Source organism: Berghia stephanieae, chromosome 2 (assembly GCF_034508935.2).
Source record: "Berghia stephanieae isolate SIO BIC M18660-M18661 chromosome 2, UCSD_Bste_1.3, whole genome shotgun sequence".
Taxonomy (NCBI): domain Eukaryota; kingdom Metazoa; phylum Mollusca; class Gastropoda; order Nudibranchia; family Aeolidiidae; genus Berghia; species Berghia stephanieae.
This window is the reverse complement of record NC_088361.1, coordinates 82,922,909-82,938,515: the sequence shown is the minus strand read 5'-3', so window position 1 is coordinate 82,938,515 and position 15,607 is coordinate 82,922,909. Positions and strand designations below refer to the sequence as shown.

Here is a 15,607-nt window from a genome sequence, read left to right as displayed (position 1 = left end):
CGCAATTTCTCTGCTTTAAAAATATCAATTTTGAATTGGAATCACTAAAGAACTCTGAAGAACCTAATAAAAGTAACTTTGGTTTTATGCTTATTAACATTTCTCAAATCTACTTAAACGAACTATAACTCTAATAATTTCAATAATTTGACATTCTGGGCAAATGGAAATATTTCTAAAAATAATGAAAATGTCAACACGACATTTAGGATATTTTAAAAAGAAGAAAATAACAGAAAATGAAACAACTTGGGCCTCAAGAGTCATTAAGTCATCGTATATGACATAACCCATTGCTTCAACAATGTCAGGACAGTTTAGATGCTAAAAATAGAGTAATCATACCCCTTTAGTTCTGGGGGGAGGGGGGAGGGGAGAAGTGGGGTCAGAAAAACCCGATTTTACTCTCAGAAAAATTATGAACCATCATTGGTAAAAAAATTCAGGAGTTTGGGAAATATACATCACCATCTGATTTAAACCAGTAATGAATGATATTTTTACGACAATGATTATTCTTTTTTGAAAAAAAGAAAAAATGAAGTGAAGTGACTTGAGTTAAATTTAATTGTTCCATATCGGACAAAGACTATAGTCTCTTTGAGAGCTAAAAGTAAAATTTCATATCACTTTATCTTCACTTTTCAACAAGTGGTTCACCTCCAAATTGAGGACTGAGAGTGTTATAAAATTTGATCTCTCCGCATATGAATTTTGCTGATACTTCATTAGCACTTTTCATGAATCTGGCTCACACAGGAAATTCAAAGTTCAAAGACATTGTGGGACCTTCTTCAAAGAAAATAGAGGTGAATAGAACGGGATCATCAAGCAAAATGCAAATTTGAAGCTTGTCAGGAAAGTCTATAGCTGTTTTTATCCTTTGCTTCTCGAACAAAAGATTCCTTCGACTCTGTCAATGTCAACAAATACTCCGAACACCAGCCATGACAGAATGAAAATGTTTATCTTGTGTTCAATGCATCATTATTTACAACACACTACACACACTAAAAGACTATCTTGACGCCACCATCGTTGCCAGGGCTCCAAGTCCAATTGCAGTAAAAAGAACTCCTTTCCACACTTTTTCCTCAAATTCCCCTTGGTCTGGAAAATAGTCCACAAATGCGTCCTGAAAATTAACAGAAAATTTATGTAATCATTTGATAATAGAATTTTTTTTAAAAGAGAGAGAGAGAGAGAGAGAGAGAGAGAGAGAGAGAGAGAGAGAGAGAGAGAGAGAGAGAGAGAGAGAGAGAGAGAGAGAGAGAGAGAGAGAGAGAGAGAGAGAGAGAGAGAGAGAGAGAGAGAGAGAGAGAGAGAGAGAGAGAGAGAGAGATTTCAAATATTACATTTACATCAACTGAATTTGTGCAAAAAAAGTTTCAAAAGTTCTGACTTGTTGGGGGGGGGGGGGGGGGGGGGGGGGGGGGGGGGGGGTCTCATATTTGTTCTGCTTTTGAACGAGATTTTCTTTTAATTAATAATGATTATTATTATTTAATTGTTTCTGAGCAAGATATTCTATCTCTCTCTCTTTGTTTTAAAATTGTACTACATTTGAGTTTGAGCAAAGTGTCTTTTCCTTTCTCCATTTCCTTTTCTTCCCTGATCACTCGTACTCGTACCATGTTACTGGCTGCTTTTTCTGCATTGACTATTGTGTTTCTGACCAAGAATTTTTTTTCTTTGATCATTTGGTTGATTTCTGAATGAGCAAGATTTATCGATCTAGCTATTTATTTATTTCTTTTTACTTTTTTTATTGCCTCAAATTATTCTTCTGTTTCTGATGGAGTCATTTGCAACATGCTGTAGAAGAAATTTCATAGTGGTTAATCACTGACGCATCATATTTTATTTATAAAAGCTGGATTGACTGGACTGAATGACCACCACAAACTTATTCTCATCCTGGTAAAAGTAAAAATTTGAATTTGAATATTAATTAATAATAATAAAACAATATAAAAACAAAGAATTAGAATCAACCCCAATTCAAATGGCTAGAGAACATTGTATGGGGGAGGGATAGAGTAGCGGGAATACAGAAGCGAGAGGAGGGAGGGGTAGAGTAGAGGGAGGTCGAATAAAGTGTGTGTGTAAAAGGAGAGAGAGAGAGAGAGAGAGAGAGAGAGAGAGAGAGAGAGAGGGGGGGGGGGGGGGGGGATTGTGAGATATAGTATAGAGACAGAGGCAGAGGGAGATATAGAGAGAGAATAGTCATAAAACTAACAGTTAGAAGTAATAATAATACGAAGTGGCAATTCGGACCCGAGACTGACTTGCTTCCCGTGGCAATTCGGACTACTGCCACAATGCGCCTGCGCAATCACAGGAAGTGTCGAAAGTGAAGCGTGGTAGGGTGGGGGGAAGCTGCTCGTTCTCAGTTGTCAGTCGGTAGGAGGACGGGTGAGCGAGCAAATCACGTTTTAGAACTCCCGAAGATGACTACCTTCAAAAGCGGTGATCTATTATTCCCCCTTGTCTTACTTTTTCTTGAGTACTTTTTAATTGTAATTCTAGAACTTTTTGCTATCCAATTTCTCCATTTTTACTGGCGCTGATATGACCTAAATGTGTTGCAAGCTCCTTAAAAAACAAATCAAACAGATCTAAATATTCGTGGTCTTTGGGAGATTACAATTGTAGTCGCAATTGTTAACATTAACAATCAATTTGCCCTCGCATAGAAAAAAGAGTGTCTTTGTGTAATGATTGGAAGATTTATTTGATTTACCATGAGCGTGTTGCAAAAGATACATGAATGACATATCTCTACATTATATATTTTGCCATTTGCAGCCGCGAAAAAGTGGAAAGAAAGGAGAATAATATGACTTTGGGCAGTGAGCGTTTTATTTAAAAGGCAGTATAGGTCGGGCTTTGACAAAAGGAAGTGTATCTTAATTCTTTTTTAATTAAAAAAATATGCTGTTTTATTTCTAAATATAAAAATATAGAGACGATTCTTGGCAGCAAGCCATGCAATAGAGCCCCGCCACTGGGGTAGGGGCAGAGTACTGTCTAATACTAATATTATTAGATAATACTGGACTATGTGCCTATTAATAAAATAAGCACTGGTTGAATACGGAAAGAAAATGATCAACTGGTAATGGGATTGGTGGGGGGGGGGGGGGGGGGGGTAAAACCCACAAACGACCGAGGTGCTGGACGCAGGCAGGGGAGAACATGGTGATACGAGATCAAAGAGAAAAAGTCGCCGGCTCTCGGGTTGTGGAAATGATTGTGTGTGTGTGTGTGTGTGTGGGGGGGGGGGGGGGGGGGTGATTATTCTGTTTTTATTGAATTAGAGTTAGAGATACTCATGTCATGAGTGTGTGTGTGTTTAGGAAGACCAATACGGTTTCTATAGCTGCAAACGGAATAGTAACTGAGAGTTTCACTAATGATAAGTTCATCATTGGGGCGCATTGCATTGCAGTATTCCGAATCGAAGAGCCATGGAGTTATTCAGACTCGACCCTGGTTAGTCACGGAGTTCTATTCAGTATTCAGTTTAGACCCGGCCCGGGTCCGAATTGCCACAGGAAGCAATTCAGACTAGGGTCCGAATAGCCTTTTCCATAATAATAATAATAATAATAATAATAATAATAATAATAATAATAATAATAATATATGACAAATTCCTAAGCTGCATTTTGTTGACAAGACCAAGACTTACCCAACCACCATGATCTACAATCCACTGACCAAGTTTATTTGCAACATATTTTCCAACAAAAAGGGCTATTTTCTCTGGATAAGACACTTGTTTCAAATCAGTAGAATTGTTCATTGAGTTGTACTGAGCCAACCTAGCAGCAAATGTATACACGGCAACAATACGACCCCAGTTGACCTGCCCATCATCAAAGATTTCGTCTGCAACGATTACGAATGTCGCAAAGGCACTACTTTCGTCGGGTTTCAATCGGTTGACCATTCCTTTAAACACAATATCGTGACGATCTGAAAGCTCTTTCACAGTCCTCCTTAATGTCTTACAATGTCTATTTGGGACTCTTTTGGGTGTCGCTGAATCGTAATTCATAAGCAGATCAAGGGCCATGAATTCTGCTTCTCGACGAACCTCATCCAAGGCAGAGGTTGCGAATGTTTGGGTGCTGTCATCAGTGACTTTTGCGATTTCGTTCAATCCTTCTGTTTGAGGTGAAAGCAAGCCGAATCGTTGGGTCATCAGAGAAAACGTATTTTTATTATATTGAGCCATCCTCACGAAAAATATAAGAGAAATCTAAACAATCCCCTAACAGTTGACACAAAGAAAACAGACAAATACCATCATGGCGATCAAAATGGCTGACTCGAACTCCGAACTCACTTTATTATTGGCAACCCAAACAGAGAACAAGGAAATCCAGAAGTTTCGACTATAACAATGCTAAGTTTGTTTTTTCTTAGCAATTTCTTGGCGGAACATATATTTCTATTATAATCACTTCATTAAAGCCTTATAAAATATGAGATTTTTATTTTAATAAAGCAAACTATTAAAAAATATATATACTTAGATTCAATATCTTATTCAATTGGCTCGAGTTATCTTAATTAATTGACAAAGATTGTTAAGCATATATAAAGGCAATTGGGTAAAACAGCTTCCGGAAGCTATCCTTACAAATCTAAATTTACACTGTTCCCATTCGGTCACGATCTAAGAATAGATTTTTTTATTTTTTTTTATGGTTCTTCCTAGATGGTGTATACGTAACCGGACCTGCTTTAGGATCTACACCACCAATATAGGCATTGGATAATTTAAATTTACTTTATCTAGACAACGAAGAGGGATAGTTATTGGCTTTTTTTTTTTTTAATGCCGAGGAACAATAAGGACCGACGTGCACAAAATTTCAGATCTGATAACCGAACGGGGTTGATTTAATATTGATGTGCCAAAAGAACAATATTTTGTGTTGGTTTGAGAGAATTTCCATTACAGCAATTAACCCATAACAATTTTATTATTTTTCATTATTTTAAAATTATTTTTAAAAATAAATAAATAAAACTACCATATACACTACTCATTTAACTGGAGAATGCCAATTTCATAGAGATATCAAACATTATACCTGAATCACACTTAATACTAGCTATAATTTGTTTTAAAACGTGAGCTTTTATATAGTACAATATCTACTAAACGTGCTCTAAGGGTTTTACATGCAAAAATAAACAAATCATGACATATACATTTTGATTTGATTTGTTTTGTTTTGTTTGTAACAAAGAATGAAATGCACCAAAGGAAATTTACAAAAAAGTTGAAAGATGGAGATATCGCATATTTTTAGAGAAAAATCTCACAATTTTGCCGAATTTCAAATCATGTATCTATACTCTTACAATCCGCCACAATTGAGTCAACTCTCATATTGAGACTAAACCAAGTGGATGATAACTACAGCTGCTATCGTGACTAGATACCACCAAGCACTACTATGATCAACCATTCATTCATCTAGTCATTCATCTTATGATTTCATTGATATCATTATCAGTTTTTTAATAGGGAGATAAAAAATATAATTTTTAGTTCTAAAAATAGATGTGTATAATTTGTCTCTTTCCTAAACAAGTTTAATAAATAATAACGTGAAGTTGAATATAAGCTTCAATTTAATTACAAAAAAACAGATCTGTTTTTGTGATTAAATTGAAGCTTACATTCAACTTCACGTTATTATTTATTTTTTCGAGCTTCGAGCAGCAACATTTACAAGTTTAAGTAAATAACCGCTTCTTTTAATAATAATAATAATAATAATAATAATAATAATAATAATAATAATAATAATAATAATAATGATAATAATAATAATAATAATAATAATAATAATAATAATAATAATAATAATATAATAATAATAATAATAATAATAATAAAAATAATAATAATGATGATAATGATAATAATATAATAATAATAATAATAATAATAATAATAATAATAATAATAATAATATAATAATAATAATAATAATAATAATAATAATAATAATAATAATAATAATAATAATAATAATAATAATAATAATGATAATATAATAATAATAATAATAATAATAATAATAATAATAATAATAAATAATAATAATATAATAATAATAATAATAATAATAATAATAATAATAATAATAATAATAATTTTTTTAAATAAATGAAAAGAAAATTAACCTCACGGTTTTTGTCTTATAGAATCGGAAATCAGTAGATTTCATGACATCCACACGATGTGTATAGGTCTGATAACCCAATTTCTTATGAGCTCATTGCTGTAATGGAAATATTGTTCATTACAAAAATATTAAACTAGGCCCATAAGTGAGTTCGGATGCCAGACCTGCATATATTGTGTTCACGTTGCATTGCATCCACACGATAAGAAAATTAAACATTGACTTGGCCAAAAAAATAAAAATAAATAAAAGTGTGCATGATAAGCCTTAAAAAGTGTTTTTAAACCCCATCGAACTGATGCAAAAAACAAGTCTGAAAAGGTGTGCGTCAAGCAGTATCAGACAGAGCAGAAGAATAAATACAAGCTACAATTATCCACCAAAATCAGAAAGCCTCGACTGGGGATCGAACTTCACTTCTTCTGATTTCCAGTCATGGGTGGTCAGGAGGTTTGAAGTTCGATCTCTGCTCGAGACAGGCTGATTTTTTTTTTCATTTGGAGGGGGGGGGGGGGGGGGGGGAGTATTTATTATTTATTTTGTATTTTCTTTCTGCTTTCTGTGTAGCACTGCTTCGTGCACACCGTTTCAGATTTGTATCCCCACTAGTGCCTGTCCTCTAATTTGTCGCTTTGACACATTTATTGTAAAATAAGTAGGAGCCTAAAGATGTTGGTGTCGGAACCAGATTTTATTTGGAATGATATCATAAGAAAGAAAATTAAATGGTTTAATGCATCTCTTTCTCTCTCTCATCCGGTTCGTACTCCTCTTTTATTTTTACCTCATTAAACTCAGATGGTTTGAATGAGAGAAAAAAATACATCAAGACTACAACACTGCACAATATAAGCTTTTATGATCTGTATCCAGCGAATTATCTACATCATCTACGATTAATTGAGTCAATGTACAGTCCTTCCCAAAAAATATACTTCTCATTATACCAATTATGGGCTCGTCGAGTACATACCGACAGCCTATTCCCTGGGTTAAGGTTCAATGGTTTCCAATTTCCCAGTTTCCCTCTTCCTTGGGACACCAAACATCGTTTAAAAGAGGTCATAATATTATTATTGTTTCGCTTGTAGTTATATATTATGTAAACAACCAGGCGTGATTTAATAAAACCAGTATAATATTAGGTTATAATTTATATAATTATGGCCCGTCGCCTCAATCTGGCAAGGCAGGTTGGCAGAGTTGAGATCATGAGCGGAGTCAATAAGATCAAATTAAAACTAGAAGAAAATCCCACTCGAATAGAAAGCATATCATTGTAACTTAGCTCAAGACTCAAACTTTATAAATTAAACTCTATTGATCTTAATCACTCCTACAAACAAATTGTTAAAGGTATATATATATATATATATATATATATATATATATATATATATATATATATATATATATATATATATATATATATATATAAACATATATAATTTTTTTTTCTCCTCACAGAATATGCAATGTACAATTTACTGTTATTTATATTTTAAAGGGATTTAAGTAACACTCGGTCCATTTTAAAGCCCTATTACTGATATGATATTGAGCTTTTTATATAGAGCAATATCCACTAATCGTGCTCAAAGCGCTTTACAAGGGGTCCCTGGCCAACAGCGACACTTAACATTTAGGACGGGACATGACGCCTGTTAGGTGATATTACAATTTTTTCGGACACACAACGCTGCTAACGGTCAGGTACTCATTTTACACCTGAGAGAATATGAGTAAAGAGTCTTTTCCAAGGACACAACTATGCGCTGATTGAGGCTCGAACCCAGGACATTCAAATCCGAAAGCGAGTGTCATACCACGAGACCACATAGCGGCACATGATATCGTATATAATATGATATGATATGATATGATATGATAAATGATATGATATGATAATTACTACTGGTTTGAAACAGTGGTGTAACTCTTACTATTAAAAAAAAGACCCGAACAAAACAGGTCTTTAGAATCTTGGTCAGACATCTCATCCTTCAAATATCGTTTGATTAAAATGACCCTCATCTTGCTAAAAAAAAGAGATAAATAAAAAATAAAAAATAATAATAAACAAAAACAAAAACAAAACAAAAAATAAAATCAAACAAACAAACAAAAAAAAACAAACAAAAAAACCTTCAACCCCCCCCCCCCCCCCCATAAAACACGGGAAGACTTCAAGGAAGTCCCAAGTTTTAGAATTTTAGACAAGAAGAGGGACGTTTTAATCAAGCGATGTTTGCAGACGAGTTTTCTTGTCAAGATTTTAAATTCCCTGTTCTCTTCATTTATTTATTTATTTATTTATTTATTTATTTATTTATTTATTTATTTATTTATTTATTATTTATTTATTTATTTATTATAATATTATTTTTTAAAATTATAATATTATTTATTTATTTATTTATTTATTTATTTATTTATTTATTTATTTATTATAATATTATTTATTTCCTTATTTTCATATCTGCTATTTGATGAGATCTCGTAGTTTCTTTACATTCATAAGAAGTTATGAAGTATTTATCCTGCTGGTTCCATCTGGTTATGTTTGTTCTGTCATCCAGAACCGGCAAGATTCGAAGTGAACTTTGTCCACACCCGCCTTAACTCAACCGTATACAATTTACTACATACAACCACTACCAAATAAGGTTTAACTACGATCTCAAGCCCATGTAGGTACTCGTACATAACACGGAATATCGGATTGGCGATGTCGCTGATTCATTTAAAGATAATGTGTATCGGTGTATTGTTAATATAGTTCATTCATGTGTTTGATAATGATGATCGTGGTGATGATGATGATGATGATGATGATGATGATGATGATGATGATGATGATGATGATGACGACGACGACGATGATGATGATGATGATGATGATGATGATGATGATGATCGTGATGATGATGATGATGATGATGATGATTATGATGATGATGATGATGATGATGATGACGATGACGACGACGATAATGTACATTTTTTGCATTACGGGATATATTTAAGAGTCATTAAAAAAATCTGAAGAACGTCTCAATAATATAATAACCAATTTCATTTTCCTTGCACGTCCGATCCATTACAATGGAAAATTCCCTTGCTTTACTTTTGAAAGTTATTTGTCGTGAAACATGAGTTAAAATAGATGTTTTATGACATAGGGTGTGATAACCGTCTTTTACGTGGATAAAATAATCTTAACCAATAGACAATAATATTGTGCATAATAAAATTATATGCGAATAATTTCGGGTTCTCAAATGCTGCAATTCATGCGTATCGTTGTAAATAGCGTCTTTTAAAGTGTAGACGTCTAGATATACGTCATCATCATAGTAAAAATATCGCTTATTCGACTTGCTTGAAAGTTGTATAGACTGTGCAATCATTTAAATATCTAAATATGGTTAAAGAGCTTTGATAGAGACAACTCGCTATTCTACACGTAGTACATTTATTTAATTATATATTCAAAAAATACTATTTACCTATAATAATAAAAATAGTATGAATAATAATAATAATAATAATAATAATAATAATAATAATAATAATAATAATAATAATAATAATAATAATAATAATAATAATAATAATAATAATAATAATAATAATAATGATGATGATGATGTTGATGATGATGATGATGTTGATGATGATGATGATGATGATGATGATGATGATGATGATGATGATGATAATGATGATGATGATGATGATGATGATGATGATGATGATGAGAATAATAATAATAATAATAATAATAATAATAATAATAATAATAATAATAGTAATAATAATAATAATAATAATAATAATAATAATAATAATAATAATAATAATAATAATAATAATAATAATAATAATAATAATAATAATAATAATAATAATAATAACAATAATATAGTTGTCGTGATAACGATGGCGGAGTCGTTTGTGATAGTGATCTTGATTTAATTAATATTGTCGCATGGAAGAAACAGGAAGTCGTAGCCTTGGGCTTCTTGAAACCTTGAGGAGGGATCAATATATTGCTGGTATAGAATCTAAACACATTCCATTAAGATGTAACAAAAAATTTAGTTCTAATAAACCATTGTGGTTGACAAAAAAACGTTAAACGTACAATTAATAAGAAACATAAATTGTATAAGAAATTCAAAAAGTATCCTACAACAGATAATTTTCATAATTATGTCAAGGTTAGAAATAATACCAAATACACGATTCAAAATGCTGTGAACACGTATGAATGTACATTGGCACGAATGTAAGAGTTGTCCGGAAGGCTTTTGGAGATACGTAAACAGAAAGTTGAAAAGAACACCAGGTGTTAATGTATTACTGAAAGATGATGGTACCAAGGTTACTTCGGATATAGCTAATGTTTTAAATAATTATTTTTCATCTGTCTTTGTTCAAGAAGACACTACAAATATACCAACTTTCAATGTTACAAATCAATTAAACGTCCCCGATTTTTATATTACACAAGAAGACATACTTGCAAAATTGTTGAATTTAGACGTGACTAAAAGCATGGGACCCGATTCCCTTCATCCTGAAAGAAGTGGCCTTTGAAGTATCACAGCCGCTATCAACAATATATAATAAGCCTCTTGAATCTGGTACCTTACCCATTGAATGGAAACAAGCCAATGTTACTGCCATTCATAAAAAGGGAAGCAAACTAGATGCTGCAAACTATAGACCCATCAGCTTAACATGCATACTCTGTAAGGTTATGGAGTCTATCTTGAAAGACCGAATAATGGACTTTCTTGAAAGTCATACGATGCTAAACAATAACCAGCATGGTTTTAGATCAAAGAGATCATGCATTACTCAACTTTTACAGGTGATGGAGGATTTTACCAAGTTAATTGATCGTGATCAATGCATTGATGTTGTTTATCTTGATTTCCGCAAGGCTTTTGATTCTGTACCTCATGAGAGATTATTCATTAAACTAAAAGCATATGGATTTAAAGGGAATATCTTTAACTGGATTAAAGACTTTCTTAATAATCGAATACAAAGGGTCATTGTCAATGGTGTGGGGTCGGATTTTAAGCGGTGTACCCCAAGGAAGCGTATTGGGACCACTTTTATTTCTTTTATATATAAATGATTTACCATGTGGCATAAATTCAGCCTGCAAACTGTTTGCAGACGATACAAAGATCTATAGTACAACTGAACATCATAACATTCTACAAAATGATATATTTTCACTTTTCAAATGGTCTACAACATGGCATTTGGATTTTAATGTTTAGAAATGTTAAGTATTACATATAGGAAAAAATAATCCATGTCATAATTATTTTACCGATACTTCTGTCAAATCTACTTTCCGTTGTGTCTTATGAAAAGGATGTGGGAGTTACTTTTGATTCACATTTGAATTTTGATTTACATATTGATAATTGTGTAAGCCGTGCAAACAGAATGATGGGAATAATATATAGAACCTTTATAAGTCTTGATAAAACCACATTTTTATATTTTTATAAATCGCTCGTTCGACCAATTCTAGAATACGGAAATTGCATCTGGAGCCCATTATATAAAAGACAATCTATTAGTATTGAAAGTGTACAGAGGAGAGCTACCAAAAAAATTTATACAATACAGTATTTATCTTATAAGGAAAGGTTAGAATTTCTTGACTTACCCAGTTTGAAATATAGAAGAATTCGTGGGGATTTAATTCAGGTTTATAGATTGGTACATGGTATGGATAGGATAGACTTTTCTGATTAAGGGGACAAGTTTAAGATTTTTGTCTCTAGATGCAAAATAAACATAAGACAAAACTCGTTCGGTATTCGTATTGTTCAGAAATGGAACAGTTTGAAATTTGAAACAAAGAATGCAAAATCTATGGATTATTTCAAGGTGTTAGTAGACAGGGAATTATATGATGGGAGATTTATATATGACGAATAATACGTGTTTGCTCTGCTGTTGACATGGCTTTCAATCTTGTATGTATATATTATGCATTATTATATTATTATGGTTATCTTCTATACGCGTGTGTATGTGTGTGTGTGTGTGTGTGTGTGTGTTTGTGTGTGTGCTTTGTATGTCACGGTTAAAGATATATGTTTGTACACCACATGAGTACATTTAAGTTGAAATACTATCTTTACCACGTGTATCATTATTGTAATATTTAATCAATAGATTTATGGCATTACTAATTAATATTAAGGGCATTCAAGGGATCTTATCCTATTTTGCCATATACCACATGTTATGTTATGTTATGGTTTGAATTAAATAGATTAATCGCCTTGTCAAAACCATGACGTCGGATTTTTAAAAAAGAATAAAACAAAAAAAAAATATCAAAGCAAAGTAAAACAAAGCAAAGCAAAGCAAAACACAACAAAACAAAATCCTATCACAGATTTCTATAAACTCCCCCTCCAACCCCCCCCCCCCCCTCACACACACGCACCGAGTTTTAATATGTAAACAGACTGACGGGGAAAAACAGCAGTACAAAGACATTTCAAAAGTTATTATTATTATTATTATTATTATTATTATTATTATTATTATTATTATTATTATTATTATTATTATTATTATTATTATTATTATTATTATTATTATAACGACACAATCAGTCTGAAAAGATATTTGATACATTTTTTAGCATCAGTCTTGTGCTCTCTCCCTATATAAAAAAAATATGCGTCGATGTTATTCTGAATATTGACTCTATTTATTTTTAAAGTCATTTTTAAAATGTGTACCTTTTGAAATTAGATAGTATTATACGGCCAACGCTGTTCCCGGCGGCGAGCTCATTTAAACACATTAGTAACTTGAGAGAATATGATTAAAGAAGCCTTTTCCACGGACTTTACTTTGCGCCGGTTGCCTTCAGTGAGATTCGAATAAGAGACCTACAGCACCGCCACAACACAAGACTAGCTACACATCTGCACAACGCATCTGCTGAATTGGATCACCAATGTGAAGTCTGTGAGACCCAAAAATAGAATAGTGTGCCCGTTGAGCATTATATTTTTGCGTATTTTGCTCCCAGGAGCGCGATCACGATAAGGAAGGAAAGAAGCAATTTATCACATTGACACAAATTTAGCACCACAGCTATTTTATAATAATATAGAAGTATGCGCTTGGCTAAGAAGCTCATACCGGAAGTATAACGGATCAACACACAAAACTCTGTGTAATCATGAACTTTTATAGTCTGGATAATAAACGTGGATGGCAAAAAACAAAAACAAAGATCTGAATGACGTCATCTTCGCTCTATCTATAATATATAATAATTAAGGGTTAAATAGACAAATTGGCCTTTAAGCATCCTGTAAAGATACATCAAATCGACAATGGATCAAATATGAATCGGAAGCATAATGCTGAATGAGAAAGAGATGCATGAAATTATACGATTAGAAATGGAGAAAATTGAAAAAAAAAAAAAAAAAAGGATTTCATCAATCATGATGATACACACAGCGAGACAAATTAGCCATCGTAATAAATTATCTTTAGCTATCAAAATCATATTTAATTTTAGAGAGTTCAGCTCCCTATCTATGGCATTTTTTAAAAGCATTTATAATTTATCGTTTCCGCAGTTTTTGTATTGTAATTTAGACTATTCAATATTCTTACTGTTCTTGAAATAAATGAATGTGGGCGAATGGATGAATGGCATCTGGTTATAAATATTTCAAAATCATCACCTCGAGTGAACGTTATTCTTGAATAAATTAAAAAAAAAATATTTGTAATCAATATTATCTATACCATGAACTTGTTTATACAGCTGGATAAAGTCCCCTCGTTTTCTTCTATACTTCTGACTTAAAGAGAAATTCACGACCTTCAGTTTGGCAGGAAAACAGATGCCAGTTAAATCTATTGACCTAAATCACTAAGATCGATACGATCCTCATAATCGTGATCATGATTATCTGCAATTTCAACGTAAATTATGTGATATAGAGCAGTAAAGTTAGGTGCCCCAAACGTAAACAAAGGTCGAGAAGCACGTGGCAAACCACATGTTCCTGTCTTGACAGCTCACGTTCCAATGTAAATAATAGAAAAAAATAACCTTTAAAATTTGGCTGTTAGGTGGCAAAAGAAACACATATTCATAAATACTCGATCATGCATCAAATAATGTCTAGATATGGATATTTTATGGAACAAAAGGTAAAATTTTCTAAAATTTATCAAAAGTTACAGTCTATCTATTTTTAGACCAGAGCAAATTATTGCGCTGGTGTGAACAAAACGAGAATTATTCGGAGCCTGATTTTCATAATAATTTAGCCTTATATTATTATTTCTGCAACTGTTAGATTTTATGTAAACATATTTTCAATACTGAAAGTGTATTGCCTACAACTCAAACTACAAAATTGGGAGACCTATATTGTGCGTAAATTATTCCGGTCCCTAACGGAAATCACTAGCAACTTGTTATTGTTTACGTTTGGGGCACCTAACTTTACTGCTCTATTATTATTTGTACTTAACCAGCCATAGCCATCATAGGAAGTATCGTAATCGTCAGAACTGTCAGTATTAACTCCATCATTTTATTCAGTACTGTCACCATTATTCTATTACCTCACTATTTTCATCCACATTTTTTTCCCATCATCATAACTATTATAATCATTGCTCTGTTTTCCTAATAAAAATTGTGATCCATCGCATCGGTTATTTTTTGATTTACATGTTTTACGGCGCTTGTGACACTTAGGCCATTTCAGCGTCAGTACGTAAAGGGAAGAAAAAGAAATAGTAGAAAACATAATTCTAGATTTAAACTTTAAATCAGCAAAAAATGTAAGACAAAGGGAACTGGATCAAATGGGGGAAAAGAAGTAGATTCCGAGAGCTATCTATCAATGGTCTTAGTCTGAGATCACATAAAATTCACATCCATAAAACCCGCCCAGGATCCCACGAAGAGGAATTTTATTTTGGATGAAGAAAACTAAGTTAGTCTAAGCCTCAAAATAATAATAATACTGAAATGTCAGCTTTTTGAAATCACTATCCCATCTAATGACATGTATTTTGTCAAATTTTAAACGTTAGGTTTACAATTAAACTAATTTCATCTCGACATAATAACACTTTTAAACACAGTAGTAGTAGTAGTAGTAGTAGTAGTAGTAGTAGTAGTAGTAGTAGTAGTAGTAGTAGTAGTAGTAGTAGTAGTAGTAGTACTTCCTCTTCTTCTTCTTCTTCTTCTTCTTCTTCTTCTTCTTCTTCTTCTTCTTCTTCTTCTTCTTCTTCTTCTTCTTCTTCTTCTTCTTTCTCTCACTCTTTTTCGAAAGCGGATCCTAAAGCCTCGTTTC

General features: G+C 32.4%; 2 protein-coding genes across 2 annotated transcripts in view; both read right to left on the bottom strand.

Annotated features, from left to right (window-relative positions):
• Window positions 1-14,402, bottom strand: part of LOC144965664 (ribonuclease H2 subunit A-like) — a 35,095-nt gene extending 20,693 nt beyond the window's left edge. Inside the window, exon 1 of the mRNA XM_078901240.1 lies at window positions 14,347-14,402. The gene's annotated coding sequence lies outside the window, so the exon portion shown is untranslated. The remainder of the gene's footprint in view (window positions 1-14,346) is intronic.
• LOC144965663 (anti-apoptotic protein NR13-like) lies at window positions 513-4,365 on the bottom strand. Its single transcript, XM_078901238.1, has 2 exons — window positions 3,695-4,365; window positions 513-1,135 (listed from the first exon to the last, which is right to left on the bottom strand). Exons 1-2 carry the CDS (start codon window positions 4,241-4,243, stop codon window positions 1,019-1,021), a joined length of 666 nt encoding a protein of 221 aa, XP_078757364.1. The 5' UTR covers window positions 4,244-4,365; the 3' UTR covers window positions 513-1,018.
• Window positions 14,403-15,607: the final 1,205 nt, after the last annotated feature.